Consider the following 25,411-nt stretch of genomic DNA (forward strand, 5'->3'; position numbering starts at 1 on the left):
CTCGTGGGGCTGGTGCCCCCCTTGCCCCAAAGAGGTCAGGCAGAGGTTATTGTATTTTAGTGTTTTGTTGGAAGCCGCCTAGAGTGGCTGGGGAAATCCAGCCAGATGGGCGGGGTATAAATAATAAATTACTATTATTATAACATACCGCCCCAACCAATGCTGTTCCCTGCATTGTAAAGGATTGGGCTAGATGACTGTCGGGATCCCTTTTGACTATACAATTATATGATTAGGAACAAAGGGAGCTGTCTTATATGGAGCCGCACCATTGGTCTACTCAGTATTGTCTACACTGACTGGCAGCAGCTCTGTAGGGCGTCAAGCAAAGAGGCAGAGGGGTGTCCTTAGCCCTACTTGTGGATTCCAGCAAGGATTGAACCAGAGACCTTCTGCTTGCAACGGAAGCTCCACCACTGAGCTATGGCCCTTTTTAGTGACCAGGGATCCTACTGTGTTAAAGGGAGAGCAGTGAGGCTGGAAGAGGAAGAGGAGGAGTGGAACCCCACTGGGAAAGGAGTCGGGACTGGCAGGAGGTGGGCTCCTGTGAGTGCCCTCTCTGGGGGTCTGAGCTGCTGTCCAAAGATGGGCAACAGTTCACACAGACAGGCAAGCGCCCCCCTCCCCCCGCCAGCCTACCAACCAACCAACCAGCCAGCCAGCCAGCCGGCCCCAAGCAGCCAGCAAACAGAAAACAGACTCTTTTTCCCACTCCCCCAAAATGGGGCCCGGCACTTCCTGTGTGAGATTTCCATTTCCTCAGCCAAAATGAAGCAAAAAAAGAAAGAGAGTAGTAGCCATAAACGAGGGAAGAGGCTGGAGATGGACGGACATCCTGCCTCCTCTTGCCCCTGTGCAGCAGGAGTGCTGGGGAGCCATCTTTGAGCTGCAGCCTCTTTGCAGGATGAAGCCCCCCTCTGCTCCCGGGAGCCTCGTCTTCCCCATCATCACCCTCAGCCATGGCTCTGACAGATTAATAGTACTGGGGAGGAGGGGGAAGAGGCCGAGGGGATCCGGATCCGGATCCGGATCCGGGCGCAAAGGCCTGCAGGGAAGGGCGGAAGGGGAAGAGCATGCTGGGAGAAAGGCCTCTGGGCCCACCAAGAGCCTGGGGCAAGAGCGGCTCAGAAAGATGCAAGCAAAATGTGCATGGAACTGCCCAGAGGGTCGCAGCTTAGGGAAATTGGTACCAAGGGGTGGGGCTGTGGGGAATCAAAACAGCACATGCTCCTGGGTCCTGCTTGCTTCCGGCTTCTTTCCACTGGGGATCAGATTAGAGGCTGTGAGGACAGGATATGCTGGGCTACATGGGCCCCCTTGGGGTCTGATCCAGCTACAGGGCTCTTATGGAACCTCCAGCTCCAGAGGCAGTCTATCTAGACTCCCAGATTCCTAGGGGTGTTTGGCCACTGTGAGCACAGGATGCTGGACTAGATGGGCCCCCTTTGGCCTGATCCGGCAGCCAGGCTGTTCTGATAAAGGATTAATTCATAATTCAGTTAGTGGGCGCCCTCTGGATGATGCCAGGATCTGCCAGCCTCCATCTGCTCCAGGCACTGTGGCCGATGGAAAGGCGGTGGGAGTTGTAGCCCAGAACTTCCAGGGTGACATGCCAAAGTAAGACATGCCAATCACCACCCACTGTTAAGCTCATTGGGTAGTCTTGGGCCACCCTTTGACTCTCAGCTCAACCTGCCTTGCAGAGTTGCTGGGGGGGGGGTGGACAGAATTGGGGAGAGCATAAGCCCCACCCAGGGCTTCTTGGAGGAACGGCAGCAAGCAAAAGTCATAGGTAAAATAAACGGAGGCCGAAGAAGGTGCTTAGTGACTTACAGCCACCCGCATACATGGCAGAGGGAAAGTCCCTGCCTGGGTGAGGAGAGGAGAGAGGAGAAAGGGGCGCATGGCCCCCCAAGGGTGCTGACGTACGATCTGGGCAGCTCCAGGGTGCTGGGCGGGGGGTTCCAGGTGTCCGAGTGGCCCAGCATCCAATCCGACCAGACCTTGATGCTGGGCAGCAGTTCCTTCAGGTCCTGCGGCAAGGAGGAGACTTTGATGTCATCATCCTCAGAGCCTTCCTGGCCCTGAGCAGCTGCTGAGAGAGAAAGAAACGCAGAGTGGGCCGGGCAGCTCCTCTCAAGACACCCCTCGCCTGCTCCTCTGCCACCACCCCCTCTCCTGGCCCTCTGAAAATCCTCTGGGAAGGAGCGAGATCTGAACCAGGGACAGAATCTTTGCTGGAAGATTCAGGGCAGGTAAAAGAGGGCTTCCTCTCACAAAACTATGGAACTCCCTCCTGGACACCAACCTAGATGGATCGGCTTAAAGAGAGAACTAGACAAATTCAGGACAAGGCTATCGGTGGCTACTAGGCAGGATGGCTCTGCTTCCGCAGTCCAAGGAAGTACATGCCTCTGAATATCAGTTGCTAGGAAGGTTTGACCGTGGAACGGACTCCCTTGAGAGGTCGAGGTCTCTCCTTCCTTGGAGGTTTTTAAGCAGAGGTTGGCTGGCCATCTGTCTTTGGGTGCTTTAGTTGAGATTCCTGCATTGCAGGGGGTTGGACTAGATGACCCCTGGGGTGCCTTCCAACTCCACACAATTATGTGAATCACGTAGGAGAATTGCGGCTGCTGGTGGCCACTGCAAGGACAGAATCCTTGGGGCTGATCCAGCACCAGGCTCTCTTCTGGTGGTCTCTGCCCTTCAGAGCTTCAGCGTGGCCTTGCTCCTTCCTCTCTCAACTTGCAGAAACCATCCCAAGGACAGTCTAAGGACGCTCTGGGTTTCCTTGATGCAGCTGTGACTGCAGCTGAAAGGGGAGGGGGAACGGCAGAAGGGCCCCACAAAGGACAGGGACAAAGGAACTGGGCTATCCAACAGGTGGGCAGAGGAGGAGTGGGCAGAGGGCACCTGCTTTGTCGGAGATGGTCCCAGGTTCAGTCCCCAACTGCCCCTCCAGGCAGGGCTGGGAGAGATCCCTGCCCCAAAGCCCTGGAGAGCTGCTGCCCATTAGAGAAGACAATATGGAGTCGGCTGGAGAAAGCCCCCTGGCGTAAGGGAGCTTCCCACGAGCATAGCCAGAAAACAGTTCCTAAATAGAGGCTGAGCGTCAACTCCAAATCCGGGCGCAAAGAGCTGCAAAATTCCACAGACAGCGTAAAATCAGGCACACGTGCTGCGTCTTTTCTTAGTTTCACCCAGTGGATTCTGCCTCAGCTGGTCGCAGGGAGAGGCAGAGCGCCCCGCCAATGAACAGCAATTCTCCTCCTCTCCACCATCTGCCTTCTGCCAATCCATTAGGCTTCCTCACAGCCATATGGGCTGGGAACTTTTATATTTTAATAAATGAAAATTTAAGGCTTCCCGATGCCAAAACAGGGGGAAGAGGGTCCCTGCTAGTTGGTCCCCACCCTGAACACCAGGAGGAGGAGGAAGAGGAGGATTGGGCAGGTCCCAATCTAGGAAGACTGCAAGCTGCCTTTGGTCCCTCTGATGCAGCACTGTCTACTCTGACTGGCAGCGATGGCTCTCCAGGGCTTCAGAGAGGGAGTCTCTCCCCACCCTCTGGGGACTGAGGCTGAGACTGTCTCCATGCAAAGCAGGGTCTCCACCACAGAGCTATGGTCCTTTTCTCTGAAAAGAAGAAGATTCAAGCCTCATGTTTCTAAATACAGGGACGGCTTAAATGGGAGCAGAGGAAGGTGCCTTCTACTGAGTCACACTCTTGAGCCACCTGGCCTAGTACTTCCTGCACTGACTGGCAGGGGCTCTCCTGGGTTCTGGCAGGGAATCTTTCCCAGCTCGATGCTCTCCCAGGAGTGAACCTGGGGTCTTCTGCCCTCCCCCTGAGCTCTCCTGACCCTCCAAGGCCCTGTTCCATTAGCAAGAGTCCTTGCACTGGCTTCTGCTAGTGCCCTGGGTTCCCTGAATCTAGCCTGATTTCCCGAGGGTCTCCTCAGAGGTGTGTTGAGGGAGGGAAACAAGGAAAAAGCAGCCCTCCGTGGCAAGGGAAATATATGCTTGCTTCTGCTCACCTGGGGAGACGTCCCGCAGCAGAGCAGTGCAGCGCTTGACCAGCATGGCGAACATGGAGAGCCCCAGGGCCGTGGCCTGCTCCTGGATCACCGAGCGACAGTCTTCAGAGAGGCACTCTGCAGGGAAGAGGGGAAACGAAAGGAAACACTGTCAGCGCCCTCCCGTGAAACCTCGGACAAAACCCCACCAAAGTAGCAGCGACAGAAGTGCTTGTCCAGGGGGCAGTCTGGAAACCAAGCCTTATGAGGAACGGTTGAGGGAGCAGGGGATGTTGAGCATGGAGAAGAGGAGCTCGAGAGGAGAGATGAGTCACCTTCAAATATATCAAGGACTGTCACATGCAGGAGGGAGCAAGGGGAGGGGACCCAAACCAATGGATCCAAATGACAAGGAAGGACATTCTGTGTTCAACAGTGGAACAGACCACCTCAGAAGGCGGCAAACTCTCTTTCCTTGGAGGTTTTTAAGCAGAGGTTGGATGGCCATCTGTCAGGGATGCTTTAGTTGAGATTCTTGTGTTGCCAGGGGTTGGGTGAGATGACCCCTGCGTTCCCTTCCAACTCTACCATTCCGTGTTTCTATGAACCTCATGCCTGACTGATCCACCAAGGGAGCCCTGGAGAGTCTGCGCCAGACCACCACCATTGCCACCAAGCACGCTCTGGTTGCAGGGATACAGAGCAATGATGTGGGGTAGGAGCAGGGGTGGCATTGCCTAACCTGGACAGAAGGGCTCAGGCCATAATCATAATCAGGCCAAAGGGGGCAAATTTAGTCCAGCATCCTGCTCTCACGGGGTCCAAAGATGGCGGAACGCAAAACTCGCAAGCTGGACCTGAGCCCAAGAGCCCTCTCCCCTCCTGCGGTTTCCAGCAACTAGCATCCAGAAGCACGGCTGTCTCTGACCGTGAAGGCTGAGCCGAGCCATTGTGGTTAATAGCTATCAATTTGTCCTCTTTTAAAGGACAACTGGTGACCACTGCTGCCCCCTCTCCTCCATGCACCTCTGCAAATCTGACAGAGGCCAGCCTGGGCTGCCATGGAGAGCCTGGTGAAAAGGCAGAGAGTCTTAATAGACTGACCCATCGCACTTTGCCACCCAGGCCCTGGTGCGCCAGCGGGGAAGGGCGGCCACTCAGCCCGGCCCCTTCCCCTCGTGCCAAGAGGAGCTCTGCCGAGTGTCAGAGGGATAATTAGCGGTGCAGCCTGGCTCCGTCTCAAGTCACAGCTGCCGAGGCGGGAGGGGCAGCTCCTCCACTGCTGGACTTGACCAATGCAGATGCCAAGCAGCTTAGGCACTTCTGGAGGGAAAAGGGCAGGGAACCACCCCGCTCCGTCCCCCAGAAGCTGACAGAGGTGAGGGGGGGAGGATGCCATGACTCTGAAGCCGTGAGTGGAGGGCAAGAGAGGCAGCCCAGCAGTATCTTCGGAGGTGTCCAGATGCACAGTGGAGAGATAGGCAACTTTACAAAAGGCACAGCAGGCAGCATGATCTGTCCTGTTTATGATACGATCTCTTTATTGTCATTGTCCCATACAGAACAATGAAATTGAAAAATCTACATAAGACATTCAAAAACCCCTAAAAACTCTGAAACCCCATTTTAAAATACAATATACTATAGAGACTCTTTATACTGCATTTAGAACCAGAATTGCATTTGGGTAGAAACTGTTTCTCAGGCGGCTACTCCTGGTCTTTATAACCCTATACAGTGGTGCCCCGCAAGACGAATGCCTCGCTAGACGAAAAACGCGCAAGACGAATTTCCCTATGGGCTTGCTTCACAAGACGAAAACGTCTTGCGGGTTTCTTGAGTTGCTTCGCAAGACGAATTTCCCTATGGACTTGCTTCGCAAGACGAAAACGTCTTGCGGGTTTGCTTCCTTTTTCTTAAAGCCATTAATATCCGGGGAATCCGCGCTCCGCAAGACGAAAAAATCGCAAGACGAAGCAACTCGCGGAATGAATTAATTTCGTCTTGCGAGGCACCACTGTACCTTCTTCCAGAAGGCAGAAGCTGAAGGAGATCATTTCAGGGGTGCATACTATCATGCGCTATCTCTGCAGCTTTCTTATGGCACCTGACTGTTTGTCACTGAGGGCCAGCCAGGGCACAGCTACGCAGGGTCTTAACGGCTGGAAAACCAGCGGAGTCTTCTAAGACCCACACAGGTCTTAGGCCGACCTGCTTTTCAGTCTCGCTTCGCAGCAACAGGGTCTAGGCACTTGCTGCTTTCTCTCTCGCACTCGCTCTGAGGAAACTGAACTTGGGTGTTCAGATTCTACTGACCCTGCAGTTTTGTGCGGGAATCGCAGGACCCCCGCAGAGCGATGCAGGGGGGCGGCCTTTGCTCTGAAGCTGCTGCTCAGCCCAGAAATCTCTTCTCCTTTGCTAAGCGATTCTAAAGGTGGCGCTTGAATTTCTCACGCCTATGAACTGAAGGGGCGGCCAGGGAAGCCAAGCTGGGTGGGTAGCTGCCATTTATTTCCCTTAGGCACTAAAGCTCACCAATAATATCCCAATAAAGTGAGGCAGGGGAACCTGGTGCCCCTCCAGACGTTACTTGCTCCCAACAAGCGGAGATGAGTCCGGCAACAACCTCTTGTCCAGTGTTCTAAAGCGAGGCTCATTTATAGCACAACTCTGAATATTTATTTATTTAAAAAGTAAAGGACCCCTGACAGTTAAGTCCAGTCGCGAATGACTCTGGGGTTGCGGCGCTCATCTCCCTTTACTGGCCAAGGGAGCCGACATTTTGTCCACAGGAAGGGACGCGTTGAGGTCATGTGGCCAGCATGACTAAGCCGTTTCTGGCGAACCAGAGCAGCGCACGAAAACGCCATTTACCTTCCCGCTGGAGTGGTACCTATTTATCTACTTGCACTTTGATGTGCTTTTGAACTGCTTGGTTGGCAGGAGCTGGGACTGAATAATGGGAGATCACCCCGTTGCGGGGATTCGAATCACCGGCCTTCCGATCAGCAAGCCCTAGGCTCAGTGGTTTAGACCACAGCGCCACCTGCGTCCCCTATTTATTTATTACTTTACATTTATATCCCACTTTCCCTCCACAGAGTTCACGGTGGCTTCCATGACCCCTCCCCCCATTTAATCCCCACAACAACCCCACAAGGCAGCTTAGGCTGAGGGGCAGGGATGGGAGCAAGGTCTCCCCATGGGCTTCATGGCCAAGTGAGGCTTGGACCCCTGGTCTCCCCCAGGTCCTAGTCTGATGCTCTAACTACTGCACCACATTACACTGCCCCTCGCCTAGCACTGCAGGCCCCACTTGCCAGGCCTAGGGGGTTGCAGGGTCCAAAAGCAGCCTGAGATCAGCTGGACAGAGGGACAGCTGTAGGACATTCTTCTAGCACCCATAGAGCTGGTCTCTCTGGGGTGGCAAGATGGAAAGAGGAGACAACCAGGTGACCCAAGAAGAGAGCCCAAGAAGGGGCAACAGATCAAAGGATAGTCCTTCTTCACGCAGAATGGAGTTAAATGGTGGAACTCGCTCTACCAGGAGGTAGTGACAGCCACCCACTTGGATGATGATGATGATAACAGTAATAGTAATTGTAAATAATAATAATAATAACAACATTGCCCATCTGACTGGGTTTCCCCAGCCACTTTGTGCGGATTCCAGCAGATATAAGAACATAACGAAACATCAAACATTAAAAACCTTCCCTTTCCAGGGCTTCCTTCAGATGTCTTCCAAAGATTATATAGTTACTTATCTCCTTGACACCTGATGGGAGGGTGTTCCACAGGGTGGGTGCCACTACCGAGAAGGCACTCTGTCTGGTTCCCTGTAGCTTCACTCCTCGCAGGTGACTTTTGAAAGAGGATTAAACAAATTCGGGGAGGAGAGGGCCATGGATGGCTACTAGCCATGCTAGCTGCACTCTGGCTCCACGGTCAGAGGCAGCCAGGCTTCTGAAGCCACAGAAGCGAGGAGTGTTGCTCTTGGGCTCAAATCCTGCTTGCAGGTTTCCCATAGGCATCTCTTCAGCCGCTGGGAGAAGAGGAGGCTGGACTTTGGCCTGATCCAGCAGACTCTCCTTCTGTTCTCAAGTGGCAGAGGGGGCCTTGTGGGCGCTCCTCTCCCAGGTTCGCCCCGGCCAGTCTGCTCTCCAGAGCACAGGGGTGCTCTGGCACTCACACGCACGCCCTGGTGTCCGTCTACCTGGGAGCTGCCTCCCACTTGGCCGGGAAGGCCGCTTTCGTTTCCCAGAGAACAAAATATTCGTGGAAAACATAAACCAACTGTCGTCAAAGTTGTCGAGGCTCAGGAAGCGGAGAGGGGCTGCCATGTGGCCGGATGTTATGCCTTTCCAATTAGCGCTATACATCTTTCAGCGGCGGGAGAGTGTCCCCTTTTTCTGTGCTGGGAAACCGAGAGCGCGGCCCTTGTTATTGTAACTGTCAAGGAGTGCTTAAAACAGATAATCTCCAGGAAAAGTGATAAACACCCAGCGCTCCCCGCCAGGGTGTGCTGGACACCATCGGCCAGGCCTGAAGGGCAGCGAGAGAGGAAGGAGGTGGCCATGGAGGAGGGAGCCAGAGGAAGAGCCTGGGAAGAAGAAGCAGGAGAAAGCAGAAATGCCACTGACAGTGCCAGCTTCCTCCTCAATGCCCAGATGGGAGCAGCAAAGCAAGAAGAGGGAGCTACATGAAGGCCACTGCCAGGTCAGGGGAGCCAGTGGAAGGAGTGAGAGCAGCAGCAGCAGGGCTAATGCCCAGGCAGAAGGGGCCAAACGGCCCCAGATGGAGACAACTGCACAGTTAACCTATGGAACTTGCTCCCACGGGAGGCAGGGAGGGCCACCAAGTGAAATGGCTTTAAAACAGGGTTGGACAAATCCACAGAGGAGAAAAAGGCTACGGAGGACTACGAGGCACAATGGCTCTGTCCTGCCTCCTTGGTCAGAGGCAGTAATGCTTCTGAATCCCAGTTGCTGGAAAGCACAAGAGGAGAGAGGGCTCTTGTGCTCTGGTCCTGCTTATGGGGTTGCCTCTGGGGCATCTCATTGGCCACCGTGAGAAGAGGATGCTGGACCAGATGAGCCACAGGCCTCATCCAGCAGGCTCTCCTTTGGTTCTTATCCACAGTCCAAAGAGGAGAGTTCCCAACGCAGGAGGAATCATCATCATCTACCTGACAAAACACACAGGACGTGGGTGTTAAGAGAGACCTTGATTTCGGGCCAAGGGAGGCCAGTGTTGGCAGGCTGTGAAAGGGTCCAAAATTGCAGCAGACCACTTGCCAAGGCAGAAAAACCTTAACCCAGCAACAAAGAGGGGAGAGAGCTCTTATGCTTGGATTCTGCTTTTGGGCTTCCCGGAAGAAGCATCCGCTTGGCCCCCTTAAAAAGAGGATGGTGGCCTAGATGGGCCACTGGCCAGATCCAGAGTCTTGCACAGCCCAGGCTGAAGGAGACACACCTTTCCAGATGTTACGAAAGAGAGCTTGGCCTTTGAGAGCAGAAGGCAGCAGCACTCTGCTCCCAAAAGACAAGAGTGGATGTGTTTGGATGGCCAGCCAGGCTGGGGGAGCCACCCCAGGAGGCAACTTCTTGATGTCTCATCGACTGACTCTGCAGCCGCCGCTACCACCACCAGACCCCTCTCCACCAGCTGGCTGGCAGGAAGGCTGTGGGGCTGGCTCCCCCCCATCTCCCTCCCAGCTGACACCACCTGGAGGCGATCATCATTTGCCTCTTCCCTTATCACTGCTGCTCAGACACTCGCTGAGTTGTTGCCTTCTGAGTCACCCTCAGCCAGACAGTCCTGGCACCGCACCCTCCGCCTCCCCCCTTCCCAGCCCCACGGCTGGCCTTCTTGCAGGAAGTGGGCAGCCAGAGAGGAGGCAAGCACCCAGGAGGGCCTGTGGATGCTTCTAAGCCCCCACTGGGATGCAGAGGGATGGGGCGGGGGTGGGGGGGAGGCTGGTATGTCAACCAGACAGGAATGCAAATCTCTGGGGTGGGATGTTGGGGGGGGGGGAGGAAGAGTCCCAGCTGGGGGGCATTCCTCCAAAGCCCTAGCTTAATGTGTGCCTGACACATGGCTCCCTCCCACCTCCTCCCAAATGACAGTCTCCTGCCAGACTCAAGCAGCATGCGCACACATTGGCTGGAGCCAGGAATACCCATTGAATGCAAAAGTCTTGTAGCCCCACTGTCCAAAGAGGGGAGTGGAAAGGGAAATAGCGCCTGCATGGGGTGTGAGTGTGCAAAAGCCTTCACCAAAGATTCCCAGTCCCACTAAGTTCACCTGGCATAGTTACTCTTAGAGGGAGGAGGGAAGAGAGAGAGAAAGACAGGCTCCTTGGAAGTTCAGCTGAGCCCCTTCTCAATCTATTAAGACTATTACTTGAATAGGTCTTCCAACTGGTGGGCCAGGGCCTGATCCGAGGTGGGCCACAACAGGAGCACTACCACCCAGCAAATACAGTGTTTTTCGCTCTATAAGATGCACCAGACCATAAGATGCACCTAGTTTTTGGAGGAGGAAAACAAGAAAAAAAATATTCTGAATCTCAGAAGCCAGAACAGCAAGAGGGATCGCTGTGCAGTGAAAGCAGCAATCCCTCGCTGTTCTGGCTTCTGGGATAGCTGTGCAGCCTGCATTCGCTCCATAAGACGCACACACATTTCCCCTTACTTTTTAGGAGGGAAAAAGTGAGTCTTATAGAGCAAAAAATACGGTATATGGGATAAGACTAATAAATGGGTCTCCAAATGCATGTTTGGGTGAAAAGTGGGTCCTGGGTCTGAAAAGGTTGAAGGTACCTGATCTATCAAAAGCAGAAGGGGTCTACTTAAGAGCTCCCGCCCCCCGCCCCCCCGCCTGGATCACTGGCCTTAGAATAGAATGATAATATTATTATTATTTATATGTTGCACATCTGACTGGGTTGTCCCAGCCGCTCAGAAACAAAATATTAAAAACACAGAATGGATCCTGATGGATCCACAGAATCTCTCTCCCCCCCCCCTGTAACTTTCTAGTCCTTTGGGGCATCAGAGGACAAAAGCTCTTCTCTGTCTGGGAGTCAGGAGATTGGGAAAAGGGTCATGGTTTTCTGTGCTGGATTTGCACCCCCCCCCCGATGTCCTAGGACAGTCGCTCTGCAGCTCACACGTGGTCAGGATAATTGCACAGGGCTTTCACGGACTGGGGGGGGGGGCAGGTGTGGCCTTTGAGAGCCTCCTTTGCAAATCACTCTTTCTTGGAGGGAGGGGGGAGAGAAGGACAAGGTGAGGCCTGGTGGAAAGTGTGGAGCAAGGGGTGGGGGAGAGAGAACAGAGGGGCTCTCCCCATGGAAGCCATTAGATACTCAACACTTCATTTATTTCTGGCCCCCCAGCCCCCCCCAAGCCGGGGAGCATAGCTCTCTCTTTTGGCTCCAGGACGGGAGGCTCTCCTCTGACGTAACCAGGAAGCAGCTGCAGAATTAAGGAATCCCTCCTGACATCATAAAAAGGGTCGGTGGTTTACAGGGGAAAGTATAAAAATTAATGGCATATTCCCAGACGGGGCCTTGGGCCTGCGCGGGACTCGCACAGGAAGCCCGGCTGTGAGAGGGGCTTGCCCTGGCCAGGGTCCTGAACCCCACATCCAACCCCTGGAGCCCCACACGCTCGTCCCCTTCGGCCTGGAGAGCCAATAGGAACAGGCGGCAGGAGGGAGAGGTGACTTTGAGGACGGTCTCCAGGTTGGGATCCACAAAAGACCAGACCCGTTTCCCCTCTGCGAGGTGACTGAGCAGCGCTACATCCTTACACACACACACACACCCCCACACACCCCCACACACCGGGGTCTTCAGCCTCAAGCTCGCGTCCCCCCTGAAAGCGGAAAAGGGCGCTGTAGTGGCTAAAATTAACTCGGCCCTTTTCCCGGAAGCTATCCATGGAAAGCGGTTCTCCCATTTTTAGAACGTGTTATTCTCAGAAGTTTCCTGAAAAGGCCCCTAATGAGCAACAGGCGGAGAAGCCATTTCCACAGGCCTGCCATGGGGCAGAGCGGGTGCCGCCTATGGGGTGAGCAGGGAGGACACAATGGCCTTGCAGTCCCCCACCCTTGCCTCTCTGGAGAGCCTCCCCACCTGGGGGACCCTGCACGGACAGAAACACCCAGGCACCAGCAGCTCTCGGCGGCAACCCTCCAAGGCCCAGGGCATAGCAGCGTAATAAGCGCCTGCCGGGTCAGGCGGATAGTCCACCTGGCGCAGCCTCCTGTTCTCACAGTGGTCAACCAGATACTTCAGTGGGAAGCTTGCAAGCAGGACCTGAGCACTACAGCAATTCTCCAGTTGTTGTTCTCCACCATCTGGTATTCAGAGGTAGACTGTCCCTGGGCATGGAGGTTCTGCTATCAAGACACTTGTCCATAACCAGGCCAAAGAGGGTCTAGTCTAGCATCCTGTTCTTGCAGGTGCCCTCAAAGGGAAAAAGCCAACATGCGAAAACTGAGCGCACCAGCAACTCTCTCTACCTGTGATTCCCAGCAACTGCCATTCAGAGGCATTTGCCGTCTCCAACAGTAGAGACAGAACAGAGCCATATTGGTGTCTGTGCACACCTGCCGCTATTAACCCCACAAAACTGCTCTGGAGGGAATGCAACCGCTGGGGTCTGGGGTACGGTCTCCCATGGCAACATCCCTCACCAGGACTAGCAGAAACAGCAGGTTCTGCCAAGCTGCAAAGAGCAGAGACTTTTGCTCCCCCAGGGCTGCACAACTCATAGAATTCTGCTGGAGATCTGGGGTCAGTGTTTTAGTGCCGTTTGGGGCCTCCTCCAAGGAGGTGCTATTTGGGGCCCTTGCCGCCTCGCCAGCTCAGAAGAGGAAACGCATAGCTCCCGTATTTGAGCAAAGTGCGTCCACGTTTAACTGCAGGATGGCTAGAAGTGGGGTGGGGGTCAAGTTCCTGATGCGCAGCACCCGCATTTCCAGGGGGAAAGCGCAGGGGCTTCCTCTGGCAGCCCAACTGCAGAGAAAGCTGCCGGCCTCTGCAGGCTGCTTGGGATCACCTGCAGCCAGAAGGGAGCACCCATTCACCCTGTAGGAGGCTGAGACTCCATCGCTGGGTGGGAGAGGCCAGGCGGGATTCCCCCAGCCCTGCGCCAGAGGCTGTCTGGAGCCTGACAGCTGTGTGTGAATGTGCAGGAGGGAGACCCAGTTTCCTTGGAGACTCCTTTGTGTGTGGCTGGTGGGGTGGCAAGGACAGGGAGGCAAGGGCCCAGGGAGAGGGACAGCTCTGTCATCAAAGCCAGCAGGGCAAGGGCAGCCGCTGCCGCTCCTGTCCATCAGTCCTTCCTTCCTCACCCGCAAGCCCATCTGCCCTACCAGCAAGACTCTTCTGGCGACATGCCCTGCACCCTCCGCCTCTCCTGGAATCTGCGCCTATTTTAAACATCGTTCGGAAGCCACCTTTGGCGACGCAAAGCAGCGTAGCAGCTCAGTGCCAAAGACGGATATAAAAATAGTCGAAACTGAAAAAAGCTGCTATGTCAACGTTCAAAGGAACCCAGGAAGCTGTTCTAAACAGGTCAGCCATGGGCAGCAGCCACCCTGGGCTTCAGAGATGCCACTGGGGAGCTTCTGCATGCAAAGCATGTGCCCTCCCACTAAAAATAAAGCAAGATCCCAGCCCTCATGGTTCTGGCTTAAGGGCCGATTTAAACAGGAAGCTGGTGGGAAAGGGCTGGATCTCAGAAAGTCCCAGGCTCAGTTCCCAGCAGCATCTCCAGGTGGGGCTGGGAGAGCCTCCTGCCAGCCCAACCCCAGCGGGCCACAGCTGCCAGTCAGTGCAAGCAACACTAGGTAGATGACCCAATGGCCTGACTCGGTATATGGCAGCTTCCTATGGGAATTGCCTCTGGGACTTCCTGTGGTGTGTGTGTAATTTTAACAGCCCCCCTCCCAGCAGAAAGCCCTGCAGAGCAGACTCATCTCAGTGCAGATTTGCTCTTAAAAGCCCCACCCCAAAGTGCTGATTTGCGGCAGAGTCTCTCTTGGGCCGGCCGCAGGGCCAGTAGCCGAAGGGGGACTCCTCTTCCTCTTCCTCTCCCCCCCCCGGCTTTCCTTTCTGGGAGAGGAGAAGCTGCAGAGGCACTGGGAAAGGCCCAGCAAGCTGCCTGGGGTTGGCAGCTGCGTCTCCTAGCAGGTTTGGGGGAGCCCGATTCCGAGCCGGGGGCTTGGGTTTCAACTCTGACCAGCCGCTCCGAGGCTCCTCTCTCTTTCTGGAGCACACGGCCGAATAAAACATTTTTTCATAAATTTAACGCCAGCATGTCTGTGTTTGGAAACTCTTGAAAATCCATGTTGTATGGTTTACTGCGCTGGAAAAGGTGCCAGCAAGAGTTTCAAAGGAAGGGAAGTGTATAACTGTTTCCTTTCAAAATGCTTTTTGTTTTTTTCCAATGGGATCCATTGAGGGAAAAGGGCTGGAACTAACTAAAACATTATTAAAAACTGTTACGAAGAGAGACAGAGAGATGGAAAAAGATAGACCGGGGCGGGGGGGGGAGTAAACCCCAGTGTGGAATTGAGGAGGACTGCTGGGGGCGGGGGGAGAGCAGGAAAGGAAGGGCAGATGCCACTAGGAGGAAAAAAGTAAGTAAAAGCCCCCCTGGGCAGGGGGCATTTCTCTTGGCCCTGGCACCCACGGCTCAGGACGCCAGCACAGGGCCAAGCAGAAGGCCGGTGGGGAGGCCCCTCTGGCAGGCACTTCTGACCAAAAGTGTTTTTCTTTTCTGCAGGAGGGGAAGGCTCCCCTACTACCCTAACCCCCACCCAGTGCAGGAGATCCAGCCAGCTTTACTAAGTGGGGGCGTGCCTGGCACCCCCCCACAAGCACCCCCCGTTAACTCACAAGCACAATGCCAAGGCTCATCTAGTTCCAATTGAGAACTGCAGAGTTGGCAGGGTCCCCCAAAGGTCATCCAGCCCAGCCCACTGCAATGCAGGCAGCACAGCTCAAGAATCCCCAAAGGGTGGCCGTCCGACTTCTGCTTAAAAACTCCCCCCCCGCTCCAGCTTTGAGACTCCCCCCACTCGGGAGAGCATCAGACTGTAGCCAAGGAAACAGACTGGTCTGTGGCAAGAACTTCGTGAAGGAGTCAGAATCCTGCGCCGCGAGAGCCGCCTTGCCAGAATGACGGCTCTCTCTTGAGCAGCTTTTCAGGGATGGGCTTATTCTGAGCTAGAATTCAGGGCTCCAAAGTCCTATGGGCACACACACACACACACACACACACACGGATATACACACACACAGCTTGCTGCCCGCCTGCTTGTGTGGCATTACTGCTGCATACTGATCAAGGTCTTTGATCCACCCGCCTGGGCATTTGGGGTTTCCGCAGAATCATAGACTTGCAGAGTTGGAAGCGACCCCAAGGACCATCTAGTCCCGCCTCGCAATCCCAGCTAAAGCATCCCTGACAGACGGCCACCTGGCCTCTGCTTAGAAACCACCAAGGAAGAAGAGCCCACTAACTTCTGCCTTTTGCTAAGCCTTTCTTCTCAGCTTCTGCCCTCATCTTCCCCTGAAGGCAGAGGGGATCCACACCGCAGGACTCAGGAGGACACTTGCCTTCCACAAGCCTGACTGGCGGTTGCTACTCATGCAGCCGGTGCTGCGTTTGGGCTGGTGCACAGAACACTGCGTCCCCGAGCAGAGCAGACTTCAAAGGCCAAGTTCCTAGTCCTCATGGGACGGCACTGCAGCATCCTGCTCAGTCCCCCTGTCCTTCCCTCTGATCAGAGAGCTTCCTGCGCTTGTTACTGGGGCTGTGGATAAGTCTCAGCCTCCACCAGCCTGGCATTTTGGGACTGCTCCCTGGGTGACCCTGGGAGCTGATCACTCACTCTCAGCCTCCCCCACCTGGCAGGGCTGTTGTGGAGATAAAATGAGGGCCAGAACCATGGACCTTGAGCCCCACTGAGGAAAAGGTGGGATGTAAATGCAATGGAGTTATATTGTAGTGCAAGCACACCTGGAGGGCACCTGGTTGGCAAAGGCTGGTGCAACAGTCCTGGGCACTTGGGTCAGGGCCAGGCACCTTTCCTGGGTCTGTTACAGCTAACAGATATTGACAGACCAATTCCCCACCAGTGTGAAAGAAGAGTCCGGCTGCTGGATGAGGCCCAGAGGCTGGGGGGCCGATGGCAGCCTGCACTTGAAAACATCTCCGTTTGGCAGAGCCTTGACCCTTCCCAAGATTAAACCTAAGCTGAGCTGGCTTCTACTGCCCCGTCCTCCTCACTTGCAGCCTTGGGAGCCGCTGCCCGGCTGCGGAAAGAGGGGGTCCTGGCACAGCCTCCGCACCACGTTTTCCCAGCCTCCGGGTCTTGGGGGTGCCTCATCCGTGGGCTGCTGAGCACATGTGGAGGGATGAGGGGAAAAATAAACAGGCAGACAAAAGAATGAGGACACCCTGCCAATTCCAATCGAGCGGCGTTGCGTTCAAATGCTTATCAAGCTGAGAAAGAGCAGAGTTCTTGGAAAAACGGGGCTGCCTTTCTTCTGGTGCCAGCGTCAGCCACCTCTCAAGGATGGGTACAGGCCAGGCACAGCGGCCGGTGGGCCCACCCTCCCCAAACAGCCCCTTCCAGGGGGGCTGGTAAGCATGCATTTTTTAAAAAAAGTTAACTAAAGGGGTGGGGGACACACACATTTTTTATTGTTTCGAATCTCGGATCCTGCTGCTGCAGGAGAGCCAAGCAGCCCGCCATCAGTTTGTACAATAAAAAGATTTTCTTCCCCATTTTTTTTTTTGCTAGCCCCCCTAATTAATGGGAGGGATGTCTGCCCTGCACCAGATGTCAGCCCAGGGTGCTTGGGGATGTTTGCCGTGGGCCAGTGGCTGCCTCTTGCCGCTTTAGCCCATAGCCCAGTGTATACTGGGGTTGGGGAGAGTATCCTGTGTGACCCTTCCTGAGGGCCAGTGTTTCTCCACGCCCGCCCCCCCCCCCCGAGCCACACAAGAGACAGAGGAAAGCATCTCAGGGGGCCACACGCACATGTAATGGGTTTCAAAAAGAAAAGGGGAAGAAAATGTGCCTTTTCTGGATGGAGTTGCATGAGCTTCTGAGAAATCTTCCCCCCAAAAGGGGCAAAAGACCTAAAGCTCCATTACTAAGCTGGCAGGGGAATGGACTCCCTTGGCAGCCCTGTATAGGGAAGTTTTCAATGTCTGATGTTTTATTGTGTTTTTAATATTTTGTTGGGAGCAGCTCAGAGTGGTGGGGGCAACCCAGTTGGATGGGCGGCTAATACTAATACTAATACAAATATGAATACTACAGTGGTGCCCCGCAAGACGAATGCCTCGCAAGACGGAAAACTCGCTAGACGAAAGAGTTTTCCGTTTTGGAGGTGCTTCGCAAAACGAATTTCCTATGGGCTTGCTTCGCAAGACGAAAATGTCTTGCAAGTTCCTGCGGGTTCCCCCCCCTTTTTCTAAGCCGCTAAGCCGCTTATCTGCTTATCCGCTAAGCCGCTAAAAGCCGCTAATAGCGCTAATCCGCTAATCCGTCAATGGGCTTGCTTCGCAAGACGAAAAAACTGCTAGATGAAGAGACTCGCGGAACGGATTCTTTTCATCTTGTGAGGCACCACTGTAATTCCTTGGAGGCTTTTAAGCAGAGCGAGCGTGGCCATCTGCCAGGGAATATTCCGTTGCGCTTTCTGCATTGCAGGGGGTTGGACTAGATGACTCCTGGGATCCCTTCCGAGGCTACAATTCTATGGCAGCCTAGGGTGGGGCAGCGCAAGATCCTGTCTGACCATCCAGAGGATGTATGGGCACTGCAGACAACGGCCCTCAGCTTCTTGTAACTGTTTAGGGGGCTGGAGGCAGGGGAAGTGGCTGCCCCCCACGCCCCTCTGCTCCAGCCCCAGATGGCTATCTTGGAAAGGGAAAGAAGGGGGCCAGCCCACGCTCGCTGCCCTCCTTCACACGCATCCTGAACGCAGGGCCCAGGGCACCCAAGGCGGCCTTCTTCTTGACCAGGATTACTTCAATTTGCAAGCTAACAGTCTCCAGCTGCGAGAAGGCAGGAAATTTAACAGTAGTGCAAAGGCAGCCCTCTAAGCGCTGGTGTGAAGGCTGCTGAAGCCACACACAGGCACACACACAAACACACACAGACACACGCGCGCGCGCGCACACACACAAAAGGAGGGTGTGCTATAAAAAGAACAGGCACAGCCATTGCAGCCCCTGTTAATTCAAGCCCTGAAGACGCAGAACTTTGCAGAGCTGTCTCTTTTTTCCCTCAAACAACCCACCCCAAAATATTTTGGCTTCTTCAGTGCCTTTGGGTGCGTGTCTTTTTTGTGATGGTCAGAGGGAAGAGCAAAAAACAAAACAAAAACAAAGCACGCCCCCCCCCCAGTTGATAAAAGGAAACGAGGGAGACGCGGACAATTGAAAACTACCTAAAAGCTCGGGGAGAGGTTTATTTTATTAGTTCTTAATAAATATCTTGCAGATTTCCTGCAGGAAACACACCAGATCACATGTAGAATAGTTTGATACTGATGTCAACGGCATCGACATATGAAATCTATTAGGGGCGAAGCCACAGCAGGGCGATCAGCGAGCAGAAAAGCTTCGCGGCACCAAGGCGAAAGGGGGGGGGGAGGGACTCTCACGGCCCTTCCAAATTCTTCGAGAGGTAAAAAAGTCAGCCAAGACACAGAGAGAGAGAGAGAGAGAGAGAGAGAAATCCCACATCCTGCTTTGGGCTGCCAGCAATCTGAAGTGCCCAGAGATTAATTCTATGTCTGGCCTGGAAATGTGACTTTAAAGCATCAGTTGGGGGGTGGGGGGGGAAGGTTGGGGGGAGGCCAGGCTAACTGGGGCTGGCATGGTGCCACCGGCTCCCCCCAACCCATTCTGAGCCCCAGCCCCCCCCCCAGCCCCAGCCATGTTTCAATGTAGACAGCAGTAAACCCCAACAGACAGCAGATCTGGCTCCCTCCCTCTCTCTTGCGCTGCGCCAGCGACTCGGAGCAACAGCAGCTGCGCTGCGTCTCCCTTGGCAGGCGCAGATGGGCCGGAGTGCAGGGCTTCCGCTCACTGGCTGCTGCAGGCTTTTAAGAGGCAGGCGGGCAGGCAGGCTCAGCAGCCTGGGACGCAGCTCCCTCCCCATCCCATGTCCCCACCGGAGAGCTCCCCTCGGCTGCCGAGGATGCTCCGCTCAGGCCGGCATTGCTCAGGCAGGAAAATGGAGAGAGGAAAAGTTCAGGGGAGGCAGGTTGGATGCTGCAAAGAAAGGATGCTGCACTAGGAGGGCCTGATCCGGGGGGACTCTTTTCTTACAGAACCTCCAGGCCCAGAGGCAGTCTATCTAGAAGACCCCCAGGTTCTAAGGAGCACTGTGAGGCTAGGGTGCTGGGCCAGATGGGCCCCCTTGGGCCTCATCCAGATGCTGCAGGGCTCTTGGGGGTAGTGGTCCTGGGTCACACACACACACACACACACACACACACACACAGAGGCAGCATGGGATGGTGGTGAGAGAAACTCCCTCACAACAACCCTATGAGGTAGATCAGACAGAGGAAGAGCAGCCTTCTCCCAGGCCCCCCTTTGACACTCTAACCCAGCAGTTCTCCACCTGTGGGTCCCCAGATGTTGTTGGACTACAACTCCCATCATCCCTGAGCTCTGGCCTTGCTAGCTAGGGGTGATGGGAGTTGTAGTTCAACAACATCTGGGGACCCACAGGTGGAGAAAGGCTGCTCTAACCAGACAGGGCTTGCAAGGCAATCTGCCATGGCTTTTCAAAGGGGCCACCACAGTTCAGACTCTTCTCTGCGTAGCCCAGCATTGCAGGCTCTGACTGGCAGCAGCCCACCAGGGTCCTCAGGCAGAAAAGACCCCTTTCCCTACCACCAGCTGCCGAGTCCCTTTTTGGCCGGAAATGGTAGGAATCAAACTCTGGAGCTTCCACGTGAAAGGAAGCTGCTCTGCCAGCCCCTCATAAGAATGCAGCTGGATCAGGCCAGAGGGGACCCAGCGCCTAGTCCAGCTTTCTGCCCCATGCGGAAGCCCACAAGCAGGAGTGGAGCACCACAGTGGGACTTGCCCCCCACTCTTGCTCTGCTCAGCAAGATGTGAGATGATGGCAAAGGGGGGCCCAGGAGGATTCTGGGAAACAGGCCCCGACAGACAAGGCAGGATTTAAGGGAGTCAGCCCGGCTGCTTTGCGGACCCCAAAGGGGCTGCTGCCCACAACCAGCTGGCAAGCGGACTCAGGGGACATCCCCTTCTCACAGTCACATGATGCAGGTTTACTCCTCCCAGACAAATGTAGGAAACGGCCTTCCTACTGAGACAGGCCGCCAGCTCATTTAGCTTGCAAGCGTTTGCACTGACTCCCCTGTATTGCTCAGCTCTACCTGGAGAGGCAGAGGACTGAACCACTCTCCCCCCCCCAATTATCTTTTTAAAGCCATCTAAACTGGTGCCCATCACAAGCTTTCGTGGGAGTCAATTCCATAGCTTAACTACCCAAGCGCTGCAACAGGGACAGGTCTTCCAGAGGTGTGGTTGGTCCAGCCCGCCCCAGTCTGAACAACTGACGGCCTTGTGGGCACCTTAAAAGACGGTGGCACAAACCTCTGTGGGAACAGTGGGTACGAGAGAGGAACCTCCGCAAATAAAGCTTTCCTTCCATCACGGAAACAAGCAAGGAAACCTTCGTTGATTAGGGTTTTTTGTTTTTAAATGCATCCTACCTTTTAAAAAAAATGGTTTCAAGGTATCTCAGACCTTGAAAAATGAAATGCAACCTAAAAAGCAAAAAATAAGTAAAAATGCAGCAGGCTTTGCCACCCTGGTGAGCTGCCCATTCAGATATACTGAATGGAGACTTTCCTGCTCTGGCCGCCCAGAACTTAACTGATGAATCAGCCTTTGTCAGCCTGGTGCTCTCTGTCTGCCCTGGGCTAAGGCACTGCTGGCCGGGGCTGGTCAGAGGTCATTTGGAGGGCACAAGGACTGAAACTTCTTCAGCACCTACTTCTGCATGCAGAAGGCCCCAGTTTCAGCCACCAGCATCATCAGTTAAAAATGGATCTTGAGCACGTAGGAAGCCGCCTGATGCAGAGTCCATCTAGCTCAGGGTGATCTTCACTGACTGGCAGTAACAGCTTTCCAGGGTTTTAGGCAGGAGTCTTTTCTTCAACTCTACACAGAGAAGTTGCCAGGGATGGAACCTAGGACCTTCTGCATGCAAAGCATGTGCACTACCGCTGAGCTACGGATGAGCAAGCTTCCAGGAAGTTAGGAAGCTGCCGTATACTGAGATCGTTGGCTCCCTTTAGCTCAGTACTGTCTTCACTGGCTGGCAGCAATGGCTCTCCAAGGTTTTAGGCAGGGGATGCTGATGGGGACAGAACAGGGGACCTTCTGCATGCAAGACAGATGCTCTGCCACGGAGCTTCCCCAGTGATGGAAGGGTCCTCCTCCCCAGCCTGAGACCCTGGAGACCAGCTGCCAGTTGGAGCAGAGAACAGGGGGCTGCATGGACAAATAGCCCAATAAGGCAGCTGCCTCGTCTGCTGGCTGCAAGCAGGCGGCCCCAATCCCCGGCTACCTGCAAACACTCGGCATCCTCCCTGCTCCCACCCCAGCCCCACTTTGTCACTGCAGCTTTTCTGGTCCCCCCCCCCCCCGGCTCACCTGGGGTGTGGGTGAAGAGGTGCAGCGTGGAGACTGGGGTTTGAGAGCGGGGTTGGGGGCCACTTCCCCATGCGGCTCTTTCTGCTCCCAGGAGCCTGAGGTTACGCTCAAATACTCCGGAGGGGCTAATTTTAAAAGGCCACTAAACCAAGGCTGCAGCAGATGAGCCGTCGTTATTTTTATAGGCGGCTGAGAAAACTGGACTCAGTTTGGGGCTTTCCGGTCCTGGTAGATGCCGCGTGGTTTGCACATCGAGGAGGAACTGGTAAAAAGACGTTGTGGACAGGCCTCCGAGGAACTCTGGGGAACCACAAGGGCCCTTCAGAAAGGGCAGGAGTCGGGCCTCGGTTTGGTGGGAGGGCTGTTGATTTGATTTATTTCATAAAATTAAGGCACAGCTTAACTTTTTTTAAAAAAGAAATCTCTCATAACAATTTGCAAAAAGAAATGTTATCAGTAAAAATAGTTAAAGCCAACTATTTAGTTCCAAACCTAGACAGCACCTTAAAAAGCAGAGACATCACCTTGCCAACAAAGGCCCGTATAGTTAAAGCTCTGGTTTTCCCAGTAGTGATGTATGGAAGTGAGAGCTGGACCATAAAGAAGGCTGATCACCAAAGAATGGATGCTTTTGAATTCTGGTGCTGGAGGAGACTCTTGAGAGTCCCATGGACTGCAAGAAGATCAAACCTCTCCATTCTGAAGGAAATCAGCCCTGAGTGCTCACTGGAAGGACAGATCCTGAAGCTGAGGCTCCAAGACTTTGGCCACCTCATGAGAAGAGAAGACTCCCTGGAAAAGACCCTGATGTTGGGAAAGATGGAGGGCACAATGAGAAGGGGACGACAGAGGACGAGATGGTTGGATAGTGTTCTCGAAGCTACCAGCATGAGTTTGACTAAACTGCGGGAGGCAGTGGAAGACAGAAGTGCCTGGCGTGCTCTGGTCCAGGGGGGCCATGAAGAGTCGGACACGACTAAATGACAACATTTAGTTCCAAGAATAAAACCAGCAATGAACTGAGAAGAGATTAAAATGTAAATCAACGTTCTACATGCCTGATATTACAGGGAGGTGCCCACACGGGGGCAGCTGAACTGTGGAACTCACTGCCACAGGAAACAAGGATGGCCACCAACCAGGATGGCTTTGAAAGACAACTCATGGAGGGCTCCTAGCCATGATGGATGCTCTCTCTACCTCCGCAGTCGGAGGAGGCAACGATCCCAAACACAAGTTTCTGCAAACCGCAAGAGGGGTGTGTTGCTGTGGAGCACAGGCTTTCCACAGGGACACCTGGCTGGCCCGTGAGAACAGGTTGCTGGGCTAGACAGACCCACCTTGGCCTGATCCAGCGGCTGCTCTTCAGAGGCTCCTTCTCCACATAATACAGAGGGAGGGAGGGTCACCTGCTAAGCCCCATCGCCAGAAGGCCAGTGCAAGGCCTGCCATTTGTGCAACAGGGCTCCCCAACCCTGACCTCCCAAAATTGGCTCAGGGGAGAGGCTTCAGAGGAGTGTATGGGGGGAGGGGGTGTTGTTCTGCCCAGCAGGCCAAAAAGCTCGTGTGGACAGAGCAACTGCACCAGCACTATGCTGAACTCCACCCTGGGAGTTGCTTAAGAGCAGCCAGATGGAGCCACAGCCTGAAGTTGGCTGGTTCGGGGGGGGGGGGCAGCTCTTGCCCTGCTCAGCTGGGAAGGGCACAAAAAGGCCAGAAGATAAACTGCCTGGATATGTGTGTAAGACGTGCTGGGGGGGTGGGGATGGGGGTTTGCGGCGAAGGGAAGTGATCCCGGCGGTGGCCCTATGAACATCCCTCCAGTGATTTATAGGAAGTATAATCCAATAATATAGTAAAACAGAACAGTGTGTTTGAGATGGGTTTGATTCCAGGAATTATAAAACAAATTATTAAAAAGGGGAAAGAGAGAGAGAGAGAAAGGGGGTGGGCTTTGGGGGTGGGAGAAAAGCCCCACCGAGACCAGATTGGAGTAAATTGGGCACAGATGGGTGGGGGAGGGGGCTTGCAGGACTCCCCCCGCCGGAGATGCCCTGCCACAAGGCACGGCTTCAATTAACTCGCTTGCAAACTCCGTTCCAGCCACCCCTCTCTCCCTGTGCCCAAATCACAGATCTTCCCCTAAAAAACACACCACCAACCACATTCTCCACGCGTCTGCGGTCAGGATAAAGGCACCCCCCACTTCCCTGCCAGGCGGGTGTGCAGCTGGCTACCAAAGTGCCCAAGGAGGACACCTGGGGCAAGGTGTTGCGCTGGCCTCCTCCTGGACCTCCTGAGGGCAAAGGGAGCCCGCCAGCACCTTCTTCTGGAGAGAGAGACGGCATGCAAGGGACAGAGATTGCAGCTTCTGGGGTGGTGGTGGTGGGTGGCACTGTTCCGGACTGCCAAGGAAATACCAAAAGGGGGCTGGCCAGGCATCACCTTCCCCTACAGCACTTTGAGGCGGAGTGGGGTGGGGGACAGGATGGGACCGTCAGTCAGCAAGATGCTAATGGAGGAGCAAGGAAGGAAGACCAAGGCTCAAAGGAAAGAAAAAGGTTGCACAAGCAATACTTTCTGGGTGCCACAGAGGACGACACAGCAGGAGAGCCACAGATCTGACCTGCTGACCCCAGGTCTGCTGGTGCTGCTCTCCTGTGAGGATGGCAGCCACAGCAGGGCGGCTACAGGGGGAGAATTTAGGGGAGGCCCAGGCAGGGCTCTTTCGGTGTGTCAGAGACAAGCACTGAAGAGGGCCCTTCCTTGGACCAAACCCACTGGCTGCTTCTGCCCATGAGGAAGCACAAAGGCAGCCTGCCTAGAGGTACTACATTGGGAATGGCAGGTGGGGAGTGCCCTGCTGTAGCCCTCGGGTCCTGCTGCTAGCTTCTTCCCCTAGGGGGCACCTGGTTGGCCATTGAAAGAATAGGATGCTGAAACAAGGTGGGCCCCCTTTGGCAGCAGGGCCAATTGCGATAGCAGAACCTCCATGCCCAGGGACAGTCTACCTCTGAATACCGGGTGATGGGCAACAACAACTAGAGAGATGTTGTAGCGCTCAGGTCCTGCTTGCAGGCTTCTTCCCATTGGCTGGCCACTGCAAAAACAGGCCGATAAACAAGCTGGCCTGATCCAGCTGGCTCAGGGCTCTCCTTAGGCTCTTATAAGCGCCTCTCCACACAGGAAGCAAATGGTCCCATGGGAACCCTGAGCTGGATGCTAACCAGCAAGAGTTGCTCTCAATATCTCAGTTCTGCCCGCTGGGGTTTTGGAATTCAGCAGTTTTCTCAACCTGTGACTTCCAAAGGGCCTCCTGGGCACCAGAGTTGTGTCCTACCCACAAACCCAGCACCTGAGGACCGAGGCCTGGGGCTCCTTCCTGACTCCTTCCCCCACCTGTCCCCCTCCAGTACCTTTGGGCTGGGAGTTGTAGACAGCAAACATGTTGATGGCCATGAGTTGCAGCAGGCGGGTGCTTCCGATGGGCGAGGGGCTGTGCCCCAGCAGCACCCGGAACTCGCTCAGGACCTCAGCAGCCACAGCAGGGAAGGTCTCCATCCTGAAGAAACCAAGGAAGGAGGGGAGGCATTGTTTGCGTTGCTCATTATTTGCATTGCATTAGTAACAACGCCGTTTGCATTGCATTGTTAT

General features: G+C 54.7%; 1 protein-coding gene across 4 annotated transcripts in view; it reads right to left on the bottom strand.

The window, feature by feature from the left end:
* Positions 1-25,411, bottom strand: part of SMG6 (SMG6 nonsense mediated mRNA decay factor) — an 87,404-nt gene that overhangs the window by 38,403 nt on the left and 23,590 nt on the right. For 3 of the 4 annotated variants that reach the window (XM_081843715.1, XM_081843713.1, XM_081843716.1), the window contains exons 10-12: positions 25,174-25,319; positions 4,038-4,154; positions 1,930-2,095 (exon numbers count right to left, since the gene is read on the bottom strand). In XM_081843715.1, the coding sequence (XP_081699841.1) occupies positions 1,930-2,095; positions 4,038-4,154; positions 25,174-25,319 (429 nt within the window). The remainder of the gene's footprint in view (positions 1-1,929; positions 2,096-4,037; positions 4,155-25,173; positions 25,320-25,411) is intronic. The other variant, XM_081843714.1, reaches the window with a different exon arrangement.

This window comes from Podarcis erhardii (genome assembly GCF_964252035.2).
Source record: "Podarcis erhardii genome assembly, chromosome: 16".
NCBI classification, from domain to species: Eukaryota; Metazoa; Chordata; class Lepidosauria; order Squamata; family Lacertidae; genus Podarcis; species Podarcis erhardii.